Here is an 18628-nt window from a genome sequence, read left to right as displayed (position 1 = left end):
TGTAATCGTCACAATTTTTCCGGGTCGCGCGCACACACATATTATTAGGGGCAAATACAAGGGAAATGCTCGCACTGTAGATCATATATATAATTAGTAAACTGTCAGGGGCATTTTCTGCCCCCTTAACTGATTTTCGAGGGCATTTTGTCCATTTTCAAGGGCATTTTGCCCCGAGCCCCCGTTAATTTCGAACCCTGGTTAAAAGTGCCATTAGATAGTTTTAACTTCTCGATTTGCTGAAGTCTATTACAAGACTGCGACCATTTTGGAAAATTTGAATCATGGGAATTGTAGTTTTTTTGCGGCCATTTTGTCGAGGGGATGCATAGCTGTGGATCAGCGTTGGAATTATTCCGAACTACACTTCCTGTCATACTGTGGGGGTTCAAAGTTCAGCGTTCTGAATGAATTATTTCAATAACTGTTATTATTCGGGATAATAAGCCACAAAAGGTAATGTTTTTGACAAATATTGAAACGCAGTTAGTTTATTCTCCCTATTGTTAGCATGTAGCAACAATTAGATCTGAAATTTGTTTCAAAATGGTTGCACTGTGGTAAAAATAAAAAGGTATAGTAAATTACAGTAGATATCATTATCTGTTCTTATGCACGCCTGGTGATACTAAATCCAAATTGAACGCGGGCATTTGAAAGATAATATATGTATATATATAAATGTGCGAATTGGCTATAATAAGGTAATTTATACGCATCATATTCTATATTCTATAATAATATTTCAAATGGCATTGGTCCGGATGGGAGAATTCAGTACTGTATCTACAGAACCTTCTGTTTAATCATCTTCCCTTTATTAATTTCCTTAGATTTTTTGTACACATGATTTCAAGAAGGTACTGAACAAGATCAGTGGCAGTTTTGTAAGTTTGGTCATTATTATCATGGTGTTATTCACTGTCAAAGATTCAAAGAAAAATCATAATTCATATTATCTGTTTCATCACAATTTAAGCAAGCCTAGTAATAGACACAATATTTCTGACACTGTGAATACATTCCCTGAGGTCCATAGATGTACCTAGATACCAAGAATATGCAAATGGTCCTTGTAGAAGTGGAGCAATATTCCATTTACCTAGGTATATATTTTAGGCGAAAATATTCCATGAGGTTAACTCTTACTTGCCTGCCAATATGCAGCGTTCTGAAAAGCGAAATGAAACGCAATGAAATGGCCCTAGTGTAACCGCACTTACCGCAGCCTTAGTCAACACAGTATTTAGATTTTTGGAATTTTGAATCGGCTGCTCTATTTACTACTTTCCGTTCAAATACGTCAGCATTTTTAGGTCAACATTGGCACTCAGTGGGTGTGGAACTTCTTGCTACTCTGTGCTGCCTGCCGGTCGTCATGACTCACAGGTTGTGACTTACTGCATCACCGTAGCCGGCTCGTGTATGCCACAGAAGAGGCCGGAAAACAAATAGTTATTACTCATCCTTTGGCAGTTTGGTTCAACTCTTAAATTGTTTTCACCTGGTTTGTTTCCCCCACATGCAAATGATGCAATAATGCAGAAGGACCTGTTTTACCAGATACAGCTTGTCCAGATACAGCAGTTTGCTACATATGTTAGGTTCATACAATTGTTTGACTGCCTTGAAACAATTGTTGTTCATGAAAATAAAAAATAAAAACACAAACCTTTTGTTATAATAATGGTGATTTATATAGCGCTTTTATCCAAAGTGCTTTACAATTTTGTTCCTCACATTCACCCATTCACTCACACATTCACACACCGACAACCATGCAAGGTGCCACTGAACCTACTCATCGGGAGCAATTAGGGGTTAAGTGTCTTGCTCAAGGACACTTCGACACGCTGCCCGGTAGGAGCGAGAATCCAACCAGGAACCTTTCCGATTACCAGACGACCGCGTTACCTCCTGAGCCACTAATCACAGCCACTGAGCCACTAATCAAGAGCAGAAAAAAATAAAAGATTCCCTAGTACTACTAGGTAATATGAATAGTATGAACTAGGTATATGAACAGTATGATCTAGGTATTTGAATGAATAGTCAATCGTTTCTTGTCAGAGGGGGCTCTGTCTCTAATGAAATAATAACTCACTGCTGTTGTCACTTTAGCTAAATGGGGAAATCAATGGTTCAGTGAGTCTGTATCTCGTCTCTACTGTTGAGGCGTTATGGAGCGGGAGAGACCTGCCGCTTGGTCAAAGTCTACTGCTATCCCAGCGCAGTTAATCAGTAATAGGAGAGATGAGATGATGCAATGAAACGCTCTACACCTTGACCATCAGGAATGACTAGTCAGGCGTTTTAAGTTCAGGTTTTGTTTTATTTGTCACGTATAAAAGTACATGTACATTACAGTGAAAGGCTTGGTTCTGTGTGCTTCATACAGTAAAAAGAATAATGTCCAAACACTATACAAAAACAACCTAAAGTACAGAATGAAGTACAAGATGCAAACAATGAAGTACAAAAATACAAATTAAAATGGGGGAAGACTAATTGAACTGACACGGATGCCTGTGAATATTAGTGTTGGGTACCGAACTTGGTACTTTTAAGGGTACCGACCGAATGACATCGGTACTGCCGAGTACCGATTCACACTAGATCAATCGGTATCAAATTTGGGTACCTTTACATGTTTAGTATAAAAGTGTAATACTTGACAAGAGGGAGCCTTTTCCACAAATATATTACTGACCCATCTCTTGGGTCTTTGGAAAGACCAGACGGGGTCAGAGGAGTTTGCTCAATTATTTACTGAGGATGGCCAGATAATGTTGATATTTAAACATTTAAAAACATAATACATGATCATGCAATTTAATTTGTGTGGTTTGTTACAAGAATACATAACAAAGGGCGGCTACGTGGTGCAGTGGGCAAGGCGCTCACCAGTCCACGAATGCTGGAGACGCTGGGTTTGCCTGTTCGAGCCCAGCGCTCCACATTGCTTTCAGTTTAGCTGGTCGTCCGTACTAATACACATTCGCAGTATTAGGGGGTGGGAAACTGATGGGTGGGGATCGGGCGTTGTGGACAGCGACTCCTACAGGTCGGTTGGTGCGCCTGCGCAGTAGAATCAGGAAGCGATGGGGGCGGGGCCCCTCCAAAGCCCAGACCCCTGACGCTGAAAGATCGCGCAGCGCAGGTGGAAAGATGCGACTGCTGTTACCTCGAGTATCGGAGGGGACTCGTCAGGGTTAGAAATTAAAAAAAAATTTCAAGGGCTTTTTTTGCCCCCCTTAATTGATTTTCGGGGGCTTTTTTTGTATTTCGGGGGCACAACATTTTTAGAATGAAAATTAACATAAAGATTATAAAACATTGTTGACACTTTTTTTTACAGTCTTTGTCCCTATGTTTGATAACGTAATGTTAATGTCTCCATATATAGGGCTCTACGCTAACCTTTTTCCCAAGGAGCACATGTGCTCCTAAATAAAATCTTAATAAATAAAATCTAAATACAAATTTAGGAGCACACAGAAATTTAGGAGCAATTGTAACAAGTAACATGTAATCAAGTAACACACACACACACACACACACGATGTGTGACATCATGGCTTGGTTTCATGTTTTGAGGTACCTTCAATTATCTGTAAATAATACATACATACTCTATCTAAATAGATTAAATATTATTGTCCCTGAGGGCAAGTTGTGTTGTTGTCTTGATATATCTACAAATAGCAGACGAATAACCGGTTGCCTCTGGATCAATGAATGTCTAATATTGAATAATATTATTAGCTATTTTATTTTTAACATCCCTAATTCCAACAGTCAAGAGGCTTGTTTCAAATTGATGCATGAAAAACCCCACACACGCAACGTTTGAGTATAGGCTCTGGCCAGATCGATCAATGAAATACGTTGCACACTCAGCGCTGTGGAATGAAGGAAATGCGCATCGGGATCGGATTTGGATGTTATTCTTTGGAGTTGTGTTACAAATGGAACGGTCTTTCCCCGCCGAACACAAGTTACTTAACGTTACACAGGTCGCGCTATGCAGATGCTTAGCTTGCTAACGTTAATATAAGGGCCAAACTTGATTTAACAAAACAATAAATCTATAAGCCCTTGAGGAGGCTGCTACCGGCTAAAAACCTATAATTGACGCGTCTGTGGCCGCTGTTGTAACCGTCTGGTGAAAGGAATGAATGTCCACAAGGTTCGTTCCAATAACACCCCAAATGGGTTTATTTACCACACAAACGTGATAAAACGCAATTGCCAAACGATACCTTTCAAAAGAACAAACAAAACACTTTACCCTACAAACAAAACGATAACAAACAACGTGCCGTGTCGACGTGACAACTTGACGACTTGACGTCCTGACGGTCAAAAACTGTTTGGCTCTACCGGTAACCAAACGCACCTGCCTGTCATCAGTCCCGTTACTCATTAAGTAGCTACGTATGTCACCTACTGGTGAGCAACGGGAACTGATGCCACAAACTCAATTTGGCAGGCTGGCAGGCACAATGTATTACAGGCAGAATTTATCATAAATACATAAATCCAAACAAATGCATAAAATAAAACATATGGCACTACAACCATGTAAATTGGCTCTTACACGCCGGCCTCTAATTGTTAAATGTCATAACATATAACAATTATAACATAAAATGAAAAACAAAAGAGCCAAAGTGTGCCATATAACCACAAAACAAATCAATGCCATATAACCACAAAACAAATCAAATATTTGAGACTATCGCCTCGTGCAAAACAAACTTCCAAGCCCGGTCAATGGTCATTCCAAGATCAATGTCTTGGCCTTTAAGCACCGAGCACCCCAAGCCGTTCTCGTCTGGGAAGGCCTCTAAAAACTCTGCCGAGGAGTTGCAGAGTTGCAAATGTCAATAAAATCTCCCGCCATCTTGTCCATTGGCGCTCAATGTCATTGGGAATGTTTTCATCCCAGCTGCACACTCTTCTCCACAGTTTGAGCAGCATGGACTTGGCAGGAAGTGATAAAATCTCCCGCCATCTTGTCCATTGGCGCTCAATGTCATTGGGAATGTTTTCATCCCAGCTGCACACTCTTCTCCACAGTTTGAGCAGCATGGACTTGGCAGGAAGTGTAACTGGGCCAAGGAAACTCAAGGGATGGCACACCGAAATCTGGTTGTTCAGCGAAGTTCCCAGGTTGCTCAGTGTCTCTTCCAATCTGCTCACAGAAATCATATTGACAGTGGCCACTGAAATCCCATTTTCAGGACCGTTATTTTCTTGCAGGGGGCCGTTGACCACCCAGCCCAGAACAGTTCTCATAGCATACGGACCATTTCCACGGCCGTTGATCACCTCCCAAGGTTCCAATAACCTGGGAGCATTGGTACCAATCAATAGATCAACATTTGCCTTTATGCTGGGAATTTGGACATGGGAAAGGTAAGGCCACTTCAGCAAATCTTCCTGTGATACAACATTGTCACTTGTCACAGGCATTTTCCTTTGTGAAAGGACTTCTGGGAGGCTATAGAAAGTGTCCCCATTGAGACCAGAGACCTCCAAACCTTTCAGTGAGGTACTTGATACCACCTGCTCCTGGCTCAAAGTGCGCAGAAGGAAGCTAGTCTGTGGTCCAGTCACATCCAATGCACTCATTAAATGTTCAGAACAAAATGTTGCAGAACTGCCAGGGTCGAGAAAGGCGTATGTTTGCAGTATCTTTCCATTTGTGGACTTGACTTGGACTGGCAGAATGGACAGTTTACAATTTCCTCCGCCGGCCCCAGTAAGACCACACGTCTGCGTGGCTATAGTGACACTTGACTTGACAGCTGAAGTGACACTTGCAGATGAATTAGGCTGCTGGTATGTGCTGAGGTAAGGCCTGTCAATGTGAAGCATGGTTGGATGTTTTTTCTCACAAACCTTGCAGGTTAGGCGCTTGTCGCAACCAGCACTCATGTGACCGGAACACAAACATCCGAAACAAATCCTATTTTGCTTTATGAAGATAATTTTATCATTGTGGTTCTTGCCTTTCAGCCGCGGGCACTCTGACAGAGAGTGATCCTGAAAGCAGCATACACAAGACTCCGATTTCTCCATTTCAAAATCCTGCCCCCTATGGACAGAGCCTGAATTGACTTTGAAATCATGTCCCCTATGGACAGAGCCTGAGTATGCTCCGCTATCCTGTCCCCTATGGACAGAGCCTGAGTCTGGTTTAGAATCATGTCCCCTATGGACAGAGCCTGAATTGGCTTTGGAATCATGTCCCCTATGGACAGAGCCTGAATATGCTCCGCTATCCTGTCCCCTATGGACAGAGCCTGAATTGGCTTTGGAATCATGTCCCCTATGGACAGAGCCTGAATATGCTCCGCTATCCTGTCCCCTATGGACAGAGCCTGAGTCTGGGTCCTTGGAGTCCAGACGTGTGACAGTTGTAGCAAAGCTGTTGCCTTCAGCTCTGCCAAACTTGGACTGAGGCTGGAACTTGCTCCTGTTGCTCAATCCATCCTTTATGGTTGGTTTATCCTGGATGTCACCGAACTGTGGGTCAGAAAGGATCCTGACCTGACGTTCCACGAATGTGACCAGATCATTAAAAACAGCTCTATGATGTCGTCGCTCAAGTAGCTCATAAGCTGTTGTCCTCCATCTTTCCCTAAATCGGTAGGGCAGCTTGGTTATAATCATGCGCATGTTGGTAGGCATGTCAAGCTCCTGCATGTGTTGCATCTCTGTCATCACGTTGCAACAGTTGCGCAGGAACAGAGAATAGTCCTGTAGTGCATTTACATCTTCAGCCTTAACTGCGGGCCAGGCCAAGGCCTTTTCGATATATGACGTAGCGATCTTAAATTCATTCCCGAAATGTTCTTTCAGGAGACCTTTGGCCATGTCATAACCACGGTCTGGCATCATGTGCTGACAACTCCTTACCAGCTCACGTGGTTGTCCTTTTGTGAACTGTTCCAAAAAATATAAACAATCAGCTTTGTTGGCCTTTGCTTCAATATTGTGCTCAAAGGATCTTATGAAGCTCCTGTAGTGAAGCGGGTCACCATCAAAGGCAGGGATGTCTCTGGATGGTAGAGACATTGTGAGCTGTTGTTGCACAAGAGCATAAGTGATTTCATTCTGCCGTTGCAGGACTGTACTCAAGTCTCCTTGAAGTGGTATTTGACACGGTTGATACAGTTGTGGTTGCGCAGCAGCTCCACCTTGTGGTGGCATTTGAAAAGGTTGATACAATTGTGGTTGGACAGCAGCTCTACTTTGTGGTGGAATGTGGAAGAGGGGTGGTTGTGCAGCAGCTCCACCTTGTGATGGCAAGTGGAAGAGGGGTGGTTGTGCAGCAGCTCCACCTTGTGATGGCAAGTGGAAGAGGGTTGGTTGTGCAGCAGCTCCACCTTGTGAGGGCATGTGGAAGAGGTGAGGTTTAACCTTTGGCTTGACAACAGGCTCTGGCATAGGAGTGCTGAATTGCTGTGCTGCTGGATTTAGCACAGTATGGCTTGAATGAGGAGGTCCAGTGTGATTTCCCACATGCCTTTGGCTAGAGGTTCGTGACCGTCTCCCTGCATCTGACGTAGTATGCATAACAGCCAAATGGGCAGTGGATACAGCCAACTCAGCCTCCATTTCAAGCTGCTCCTTTTTCCTCCTTAACACTTCCTTGCTCCTCCTTAACTGTTGCTCTTGCTCCTCATTATTCCTCCTTAACTCTTCCTCTTGATCCTCCAGAGCTTGTCTCTCCTTTAAGTATGCTGCTTTCACCAGCAGTGATGCTCTTTTAGCCTCTGCTATGAGGCGTTCAGAGCTGGCACTGCTACCACTCTTTCTGCTGCCTTGTGAGCGTCCAAAGGAGATATTTGAAATACTGTCATTTGGTTTCACATCATCAACCACTGTTTGTATGTTGTCTGGGCGCACGTCCTCTGTGGGTGCACTGACAGTGTGCACCTCCCTTGTGTGCACATCCTCTGTGTGCACAGCCTCTGTGTCTACACAGACAGTGTGCACATCCTCTGTGTGCACAGGTTCTGAGTGCACTTCACCCTGGCTATTTGTAATTGCCATATTTTGTGCCAGCCAACTCTCAACAAGCATGTGGAAGCTTTCCAACGTGTTTATTCTTGACCCAAACCAGGCAGTTTGTAATGTATTTTCGTCCGGGGACATAGTTGACGTATTCATAAATTCATTTTGTACAGATTTGGCTGTCTCACACAGCCTTACATATTCACATAATACATCTTGTACCCCTGTCACGTCAGCATTGTGCATAAATACCTCCATCATTTTGTACAACTTTTGTGCCTTATTTAATATATCTGATCTTTTATTTTCCAATTTTCCCAATTTTTCCATTACAGCCTTTAAGGTCAGTTTAATTTCCCTTTTTTCCATTGTGACAGTTTTCACAGCCGCCTCTGCACCGACGAGTTGCTCATTATTAATGTCTTGATTGTCATCCGCAACGCTCATGTTGACAATCAGCAGTGAAAATGATTGAAGCAATAACGTTATGCCCGGCGCGCACGAAGGGATTCAAACAGTCAACGATAGTTGTGCGTGGCGCACATAACGGATTATCATTCAACGCCAACGGTGGCGCGCACAAACAAATCAAAGTTAACGGTAGACTGGTACGCGCAGTCTATTTTCAGCTACCAATGCATTGGACTTTATGCTCGCAAAACGTAAGAGTTGTGTGCACACATTTACCATGGCCAAAAAAAAGGGGTAGCGCTACCTTACCTCGGCTTGTAGCCTACCACGGAAAATGTTGGCAGCTGACGTTGGGTACCGTTGGTTGTAGTCGGAGCTCTGATGAGTAGGTTGACGATCAGCGCTTCTCAGCTCATGGCTATGTTGACATCCAACAGCTGGAACTGCGCAAATCCCACGCAGTCCTCAACGCATCAGCTCCGCGCGCGCATCAAAGCGAGGCTGAATGGCTCCCCGCTGTCCTCAACGTTTCTTGTTGCGCAAAGCTTAAACCTACTTTGCTCGTCTTGCTGTGGTTCTGGCTGATCCACTTTACTGATGAGCAAGTTTTTGACTTGCTTTGCTCTTGGTGTGGTTCTCAATCCACCTTTATACTAAAGAGCACGAGTTTTTGACTTGCTCTTCATGTGTTCTCAACGAGCACTAGTTTTTGACTTGTATAAGGGCCAAACTTGATTTAACAAAACAATAAATCTATAAGCCCTTGAGGAGGCTGCTACCGGCTAAAAACCTATAATTGACGCGTCTGTGGCCGCTGTTGTAACCGTCTGGTGAAAGGAATGAATGTCCACAAGGTTCGTTCCAATAACACCCCAAATGGGTTTATTTACCACACAAACGTGATAAAACGCAATTGCCAAACGATACCTTTCAAAAGAACAAACAAAACACTTTACCCTACAAACAAAACGATAACAAACAACGTGCCGTGTCGACGTGACAACTTGACGACTTGACGTCCTGACGGTCAAAAACTGTTTGGCTCTACCGGTAACCAAACGCACCTGCCTGTCATCAGTCCCGTTACTCATTAAGTAGCTACGTATGTCACCTACTGGTGAGCAACGGGAACTGATGCCACAAACTCAATTTGGCAGGCTGGCAGGCACAATGTATTACAGGCAGAATTTATCATAAATACATAAATCCAAACAAATGCATAAAATAAAACATATGGCACTACAACCATGTAAATTGGCTCTTACAGTTAAGATAGCAGTGTAATGCTTGATGAAAGCAGAGCGCTCTGTCTGTGTTCGCATCCTCAAGTGCCTGTAACATGCAGCGGGCCCCGCCTCCCTCCCTCCTTGGAACAAACATTCCACCCAAAAACTGAATTTCAGTCCAGTTTCAATCTGAACTATTAACAGCGGAGCTGTTTTGTAATCTTCACTCGTCTGTCTCGCACACTGCAAGTAAATGATTTTTCCGGTTCGCACACACGCATATTATTAGGGGCAAATACGAGGGAAATGCTCGCACTGTAGAGCATATATATAATTATATATATAATTAGTAAACTGTCGGGGGGCTTTTCTTGCCCCCCTTAACTGATTTTCGAGGGCATTTGGTCAATTTTCTAGGGCATTTTGCCCCAAGCCCCCGTTAATTTCGAACCCTGGGACTCGTGCTATGTATGACTTAGTCCACATTGCAGCCGGCTTGTGGGAGGCAAGAAACAGCGTTCGAGACAGGGGAGGGTTGAATTGGATGATACGAAATTGGGATGGGAGAAAAAATAGAAATGGGAGAAAAAGTGGATAAAAAAAAAAGAATACATAACAAAATGTTCTAAATTCAATCTAAATGTTTTTAAAGAACACGCCAACATTTGGGGAAATTAGCTTATCGTCTTCTCCAGAGAGAGACAAGAAGATAGATACCAGTTTTCTCTCTGTGCGTTCAGTAGAAAGCTACCTGGCCATGTCGGCTTCCATTCATTGTGCTAAGCTAGGCTAACATGCAGCCAGATAGATGGCGTGTTCCTTTTAACATAAACAAGTAGGCCTAGTTTATCTCTCAACGTATGGATTCAGAGAACAAGACTCTTAATCTGTGACAATCTCAAGATGCACAGCCCGGAGCTCAAACCATGAATCGGAGAGGCTCTCGCATCCCAACGAGCTGTATCTGACGACGGAGCTATCGAGTCTGACCTAGAAAACCACTGTTATCTCAATGTTAATTTTTTATCTGAGCAAGATGGCGATAGCACACCGGCTGTCAAAGAGACAGTGGTTGATCTCCCTTAAAGGAGCTCTAGGTGGCAGAGTGCACCACTGTGAAGGAAGGGTGTGCTGCATTTACACAAGACAAAATGAGACAGCACGTGACGGCATGCAGCACAATGATAGTTTTAACTAGATGATCTTGTTTTCATGATCGTGGGAAGAAGAATTCGTAATTGAAATTGCAACTCGATTAATCGCCCAGCCCTGCATCAGGATGCCTCTAAAGCCACGGCCCGCTAGGTAGCTAGCAGGCAGCTATGTGTTAGCAGCAGCAGGCCTTTTTATACACAATAAGCACGCATGTCACTGGAGGGTTTGATAGACAGCTTGCTTGTTCCAATTATTTGACTTGGTCTTTCGTTTGATTGGATGTCGTTGTTTTAGCTCCTGCCCCTACCGGAACAACAGAGTATTGGAGTTACTGGCTACAACTTAGAGCCTGAGGCTTGGACAGCAATAGTACCCACTCTTAATTCAATCCTCACATCAAACCAAAACAAAGAAATGTAAACAAAGTGCAGTACCAAGAGGGGATTTTTTTTTACCTAGAGGCCGCTGTTTTGACGGCGTTAAAAAGATTCTACCTTTAATTAAAACCGAGCTGTCCCGAGGGTATAGCCATGACATGAAGGCTGGAATGAAGTAGTGTTTTTACGTAAGACTTGGTCTGGTTATCACACCGATGCAACCGATACCCAGGGCTATAAGGGCTACCAGGGCTATACGGGCTGGGTATCGGCACTGATTCGATTTGATTCAGATTCAGCATCAATTTAGCTAGGCTTGACAGCGCTGGTTCTGGAGGGCTGCGACCTGTCATTGTTGTCAAAAGATGTAAATTTGGCGAACTGAGTTTCTGTAGCAGTTCAACAGAAACCGCGGCGCAAGGCAAAAATATATTTATCAAATTCTTCTGTCCCTACAGTGACGGTGTCTCCCTCATGTGTCAATGTGATGAGTCTGGGTGGAAACGCCACCTGCAGTAATGCTAGCTGCTCAGGTAAGCATGATCACGTCAGGATAATGAAACCTTTAACAGGAAGGCTCCACATTTGGAAGCATAGTATTATTTGACAGTTTCATGTGGTGCTTAGCCGTGTTAGCTGGTGTGTCTTTTTGTTTGACCATTTCTTCCTTGGCTATCCTATCTTTAAACTTTTTTCCTTCTTCTACTAAAATGCCTTTCACTCGTTCAGTACCCCTGACTTGCTATTGCTTTTCATCCTTATCTTATCCTAGACGTACCTCTTGCCAAAAGGTCTGGAGAGGTTCTTGTAAAAAATTGGAGTTGGAAATGGGCAGTGATGTCATAAGTTAAACACACATTTTGCTTTGGCAAAGCAAAGAAGGAAACTAAACTAAACTGTGTGTGACGAGAATTGCTCAAATGTCATTTGAACTCTGAGCCAATCAAATTTCAATCTATGGTTAGGGGAACACGAGTAATGGTTTCCCGGATCGAGTACTCGTATGAATTACTTGAGTAGTGCTCCAAGTAATTGTTGTTATAGGGAAATACATTTTTACAACGCATCTTAAAGCACATGGCAGCAGGCAGCAGCACAGAAGTGCACAAACACAAACCGCTGTTTTTATCTTTTAGATAACGCCAAGCTAGCTTAACTTTCAAGGCGACAACGTTTTCGCGGCACGCTCTCACACTCCACAGCTAACCAGTGTTGTCTTCCCGCAACACCACCTCGCGGGATTTCGGAGTGAGATTTCTATTTCAGTGACGCAAACAAGCACTTTTGGTGATCATTATTTTTTAGCACCCTCAGAAACCACTCAAGTTCAGTTGAAACGGGGAGTAATGGATTAATCACGTCCATCCCTACTATGGTTCCCATCAATCCTCCCGTTGTTCCACTTCTATACGACGACAAATTCCTCCAGACATGGCGGCAGGAGTTTAGCCAGGAAGGCTTGTGCAGGTGTGGGCCAGAATCTCCACCTTCCCAACACCTTCCATGAGCACGGTGCAGGATGGAAATGTGTAAAATAATACCCTAATAATCCACCTAACATTGTTCTTTTGGTGGCTTCTATCTTTCCTCCTTGCTTACACCCTGTCCCGGTGTTGGTTTACCCTTCCAGTTACCCCCTCTGATCCCCCGATTGCAACCACCCCAGCTCCCACCACTCTTCCTCCCCCCACCTCTGCTCCCGTCACCACCCCCACCGTGCCCAGCGTCACCACAGCCGGTGTCACTAACACCAGCACCCCTGCGCCAACCTCAGCCTCAGGTAACCGCTCCGCCAAGCAGCCTCAGCTACTACCAAGTCTTGTGTTGTCCGCTGGGTAAGGGTAATTCAAGATGTTGTCCACTGGGTAAGGGTAATTCAAGATGTTGTCCACTGGGTAAGGGTAATTCAAGATGTTGTCCACTGGGTAAGGGTAATTCAAGATGTTGTCTACTGGGTAAGGGTAATTCAAGATGTTGTCCACTGGGTAAGGGTAATTCAAGATGTTGTCCACTGGGTAAGGGTAATTCAAGATGTTGTCCACTGGGTAAGGGTAAAAAAAACTACTAAGTCGCTTTGGATAAAAGCATCAGCTAAATGATTGCATTGTAAGATGTTTTACGCTGGGTAAGGGTATTTCAAGATTTGCTTTTGAACAGTCTTCTTGGGGTTTTTGAACTGCGTAAGTCCAACCGATCGAGCGGTGAAACCGCTGATGACTTGACGTGTTACTTCTGTGCCGCGGCTTTAGGGAACGCTACGGACGCCCCCACACCGACCCCTCACAACACCACCACGGTGTCCCCTCCTCCGGCCACGACGGCTTCCTCCTCGAGTAAGTGGACGACGCCAGGGCTGATATTATCGTTGGAAATGGGGGATGATATAAGCCCCTCCCTCTCTTTTTTGATCTTCCGTTCACAGCTGTTGTTGAACAGTCGTGATCGGAGGATGGGGAAAAGAGGGCGGAGCTTGAGATGGGTCATTTGTTTATCGTCTTCCAATGCGATTATATTTTGATGGAAGTGTGATATCCTGGTACACTATTATGTTGTGATGGAACAAGTGTGACATCCTGGTACACTATTCGTTTTTGGTTTGATGTCTCACTTCACATTGCGATGCGGTTCAATGCGATGAGCCTTAGTATTATTGGATGTGTGAGTTTGCACACATTGAGCAGATGTAATTAATAATTATATACATATATTGAGAAAAAAGAGTTGGTGTGGTGATTGGTAACATTAATCTCCTCCTTATTGCCCTGCTCCAATCAACAGTATTGTATGAATCTTGTGGTCCTCTGCTAGCTCAATGGGATAAAGTGTTTGGCGCTCGTGGCACGAGGTGTTAAAATTCCCACTGGAGCCACGCCAACTGAAAATATGTATGCAGTTATTCCATTGTAAAGCGCTTTGTGTCCTCCTAGTACTAGAAAAGCGCCATAGTCATTTATCCTAAAAAGCTGTAAGATGGAGTAAAGTGTCTCTCGATCCCCCCCCCCCCCCAACAGACGTCACCACCACACCAGTGGAGCCCTCTCCCGCCCCTCACAAGAACTCCACGTTCGACGCCGCGAGCTTCATCGGCGGGATCGTGCTGGTCCTGGGCCTGCAGGCTGTGATCTTCTTCCTGTACAAGTTCTGCAAGTCCAAGGACCGCAACTACCACACCCTCTGAAGCAACTACCACACCTTCTGAAGCAACTACCACACCCTCTGAAGCAACTACCACACCCTCTGAAGCAACTACCACACCCTCTGAAGCAACTACCACACCCTCTGAAGCAACTACCACACCCTCTGAAGCAACTACCACACCCTCTGAAGCGGTCGCACCACACCCTCTGAAGCGGTCGCAAGCGGTCGCACCACACCCTCTGAAGCGGTCGCACCACACCCTCTGAAGCGGTCGCACCACACCCTCTGAAGCGGTCGCACCACACCCTCTGAAGCGGTCGCACCACACCCTCTGAAGCGGTCGCACCACACCCTCTGAAGCGGTCGCACCACCTGAAGCCCTCAGATCCACAACGTTAGTTCTCCTCACCCCGTGCCAACTAGAACTTTCTTATAAAATACCCCCCCTCACAGCACACACGCACATACATACATACATACATACATACATACATACATACATACATACATACATACATACATACATACATACATACATACATACACACACACACAATTATACACAGAATTCCCCACACGATAGTCATGATTGCCTCAAACAGTGTTTTCAGTCAGTGTGCCTCAGTCTTGATTGCACTACCTGCGCGTCACGTCTCTCTTAGCGCTGCAGCTGCATCCTGTGCGCAGGCCGCCCACGCGTGTGTTTCTATGTGCGCTGCAATCCACTCCGCGCTGTCAACCAGTGCAGCCTAAGTGGTCCCCGCTGCTGTGGCATTTAAGCCCTGTTGCACGGAGCATAACATTGCCACATAAAGCCCCCTAATCAAGCAGTTAGTCATTCTGCGCCGGACCATTTTCCAACGCTGCTGACTGGAGCGAATTCACTTTATTTACGGCCCCTCCTCGTTTTAATGTTTCACCCGTCAGTTTTAAGAATGAATAGGGGCTTTCTGCCGACGCTTGCTCTGTAACTGCTAGCGTTTACGCCCCCTATTCGTTTTTGCTTTGGAAACACTGTTTGAGTTCCATCCCAGTACTTTGAATACGACGTCTGTTTAAAAGACACGCCGTTGCTTTTAGTCCTTTATTTTGGAGTCATAGTCGGGACGCCCCCCCCCCCCCCCCCCCCCCCCACCACCACCTCAACCGGGTTTATGTTAATCTTAATCATTGAGATACTAGAGAAAGTGAATAAAAGCAATGCTCCATCCCAGTCGGATAGAGAATGGAAGCCTTGTGGATGACGGTTCCACTGGCTTGGCGTTCTGGACAGTGCTGGCGCCCCCCCCCCCCCCCCGTCGACTGGTCCGGGTGAACCTTTGATCCAGTACTAGACTAGCGTCTGAACGTGGCGCAAACCAACTGCCAATAGAGAAACTCAGTGCAATAACCCACGTACCAAGTTCAAACCCCACCCATCTTAAACCAACGTCGACCCTCACCAGTCGGGGTCACTTAGCTTGCGATGGCCTGCTCAGGACGCCTCGCATCTCAACTCGAACGGGCACCCGCTCGAAACCCGGGGTCGAGAGGAAAGATTGTAGTATATATGAGAAATCTAAATAATTCACCAGTATAAACGATGTATAAAATAGGAGAGTGAGGATATGGCATGGTCCTCCTCGGTATGGACGACGATAGCAGTGAAGTGCCTTTAATGTAAAATGTCTAATATGACTTCAAAAAGGGGGGGATTTGGAAGATGAGTCTCTTCCTCACGGCGGATGCCAGCGTTGGTGTGCGTGCATGTGCGTTGGTGTGTGTGTGTGTGTGCGTGTGAGTGTGAGTGTGTTGTTTGAGATGTAATATGAAAGCAGCGGTATCGCGGGGCTGATATTGGTTAACAGAAGAGAGTCTAATATCCCAGCTGGACTGAATAGTCTTTTATTATCGAAAGAGTACAGTAGATAAACTAGCCACTTGTTGGCTTGGACGAATGAAGACTTGATATATATTATTGACATGGGATTGAAGTTTCCCCTAAATGCAGACAGGGGGGGTGTTGTCTTTTCTTTTTGTTCAATGCATGAAACCTTCGGGTCTTCTCGTTCTATGGCCTTGTAGTATGAATATATGTAAGAGGAACGGTATTAAGTTGCTTTTATTGTTCTATTGTTGGGTTGGCATGGGATTAATACAAAATCGGGCCTTTTCCGTTTGAGTTGATTGCCCCCCCACCCCCGTATTGAGCCGGCCCACTGGAATGACCCTCTGAAAACACGGCGTCTGTGAGAGTTGGATGAATGCAGAGAAGCAACAAGTAGGCGACCGTGTTAGAGCTCACACGTGAAGTCCTCTGAGACGGCCTGCTGCTAGCAGAGTGATTTATGTCCCCTCTTGTACATAAGACACGTCCCGTCTTTCAGTTTCCTTCTAGGTTTCGACTTGTGTCAAAAGGCAAGATGAAGGATCTTTTTTGAGTGTTCTTTCAAATAGCTTTCGCTTGCTGTGGCTTGTCAGTGTCGACTTCTGTTTTACCTTTACCTTTTCTTTTTTACGTTTATTGCATGTCAGATGCTTGGAATGGTGATGTTTCCTTTCTGTTGCATTATGCTCTTAGGGATTCAGACGTATGTGAAAACCACTTGATTTACTTAATTTTAAATTTTTTTATGACTATGCTAGCAGAAAGAATGCCTTGAAACAGTGTGCATTAAAGCCAAAGTCCTCAGTCTTGGCGTGTAGAAAACGGAGCGTTGCACTGACTAAGCTTAGTTTTGTACCTTTTTTTCTCTTCTCTTTTCTCTGCCCTTTCTCAATGTTTTCAAGTTTCTGCCAAAAAAATCTACGCTTGTATGAGAAGTCATTACCTAATATCTACCAGATGATGGAGGAATAATCACCTTGTTTTTATATGACCGCAAACAGTATATATAATTTATAAGTGCACATGTGAATTGTTTGGCCTGTTTGGCGTCTGATTTAGTGTTTGGCTTTTGATCATCAACACGTCTTTTTCCCCAAGACTTAACCTACACCTCACCTGGTGGCATTAGGCTACAGTCCAAAGACCCCATAATATGGCGAGTCGTAAGTCGAGCTCTAAAGCGGAACTCTGCCTTAGTTTCACCCATTAACTCGGTCCCCCTCTGGCTGCGTGTTGGGAGTCCCTTCTCCCTCCAACCAGAGAGAATTAATCCGGTGTTGCCCGACCGTTATGCGGCAAACTGCTACGCGGTCGGTCACTGAATCCAGTCGGAATGCGCTCTGCTTTCGAACATGGTATTCCTTAGGAATGCAGCATCATGGGTTTGGCAAGGTAGTGTCTCCAAACATCACCGGTATCCATAGATACAGATAGACGTCCATTGTGCTCTCTCTCTCCCTCTCTCTCTCTTTTCAGAGCTTATTCTATATGTCACCAAGTCTGTCCCCTGCACCTCTTCTAAGAAAAGTGCCTTATTCAGTTGAATTTCCACACAGTTTTTATTTAGTTTTTTGTGCGACACCCATTAGAAATAAAAGGGACTCTGCACTTTCAGACCCCTGTAAAAAGAATATTTTTCTGTATTAAATTGTGCTTTGAATGTTATCTGTTTTCCTCTCACACTCTGCCTAAAACCACGTGGACAAGAAGTGGTCCGACCACAGACAGAAAGGCCACCTCTTATTGTAACGGCCACAGAATCACAAAATTCTCACTCGGATTACAATGTTCCATTCTTGTATTGAACGTGATTTGTCTTGTTGTCACAGGTTTTCTGTCAACTTTAGATTTTTTGCCAGTTCTATTATTGCCATGGTTCTACAACAGTTTTGCAGTATGGAAATCTTAAGAACAGTGATTGGAAGGCTTACAGATTCCTTTCTTTGTATTGTTTGCTTTCTTACTGTGTGGATAACATTTGCCAGTTTTTTTTTGTGAATGCCATGAATCTATTAGGTATGATTGCTCACCACACATGGTAAAACACATGGTAATGTGTGGCCGCCTGCAGGTGCCACGAAGCCAACCGTAACAATGTTTATGTTGTCCATGTTTTCATCTGGAACTTTGTTTTTGCCCTTTTCTTTTTTTCTAGTGTTGCCTTTAGTTTGACAATGTTAAATGAATAAAGTTTGAATATTGTTAAACAAGTCACATGGACTCTTTTGTATTGTTGTTATTCTAAAAAAAAAGATTTTCTTTTTTATATAATCAGTATTTTACGACAACCTGGGCACACCAATTATCTCCAGTGAAACAGAAACAAATAAATAAATGAAATTAAAAAGAAAAAAGACCAGGCGATACAAAAACGAACAAACAAGGCAAGCAAATCTAACAATAGCAGTACATAAACTCACATGATC

The 18628-nt window shown here is 44.3% G+C and overlaps 1 protein-coding gene across 2 annotated transcripts in view; it reads left to right on the top strand.

The window, feature by feature from the left end:
* Positions 1-18416, top strand: part of cd164 (CD164 molecule, sialomucin) — a 29076-nt gene extending 10660 nt beyond the window's left edge. Inside the window, exons 3-6 of one of the 2 annotated variants that reach the window (XM_084315163.1) lie at positions 11656-11730; positions 12828-12977; positions 13447-13530; positions 14209-18416. In XM_084315163.1, the coding sequence (XP_084171289.1) occupies positions 11656-11730; positions 12828-12977; positions 13447-13530; positions 14209-14375 (476 nt within the window). In that variant the 3' untranslated portion in view covers positions 14376-18416. The remainder of the gene's footprint in view (positions 1-11655; positions 11731-12827; positions 12978-13446; positions 13531-14208) is intronic. The other variant, XM_084315164.1, reaches the window with a different exon arrangement.
* The last annotated feature ends 212 nt before the right edge of the window (positions 18417-18628 follow it).

This window comes from Notolepis coatsorum, assembly GCF_963971535.1.
Source record: "Notolepis coatsorum genome assembly, chromosome: 5".
Classification (NCBI taxonomy): Eukaryota; Metazoa; Chordata; class Actinopteri; order Aulopiformes; family Paralepididae; genus Notolepis; species Notolepis coatsorum.
The sequence above is the reverse complement of the archived record's forward strand: the minus strand, read 5'-3'. Positions and strand labels throughout refer to the sequence as shown.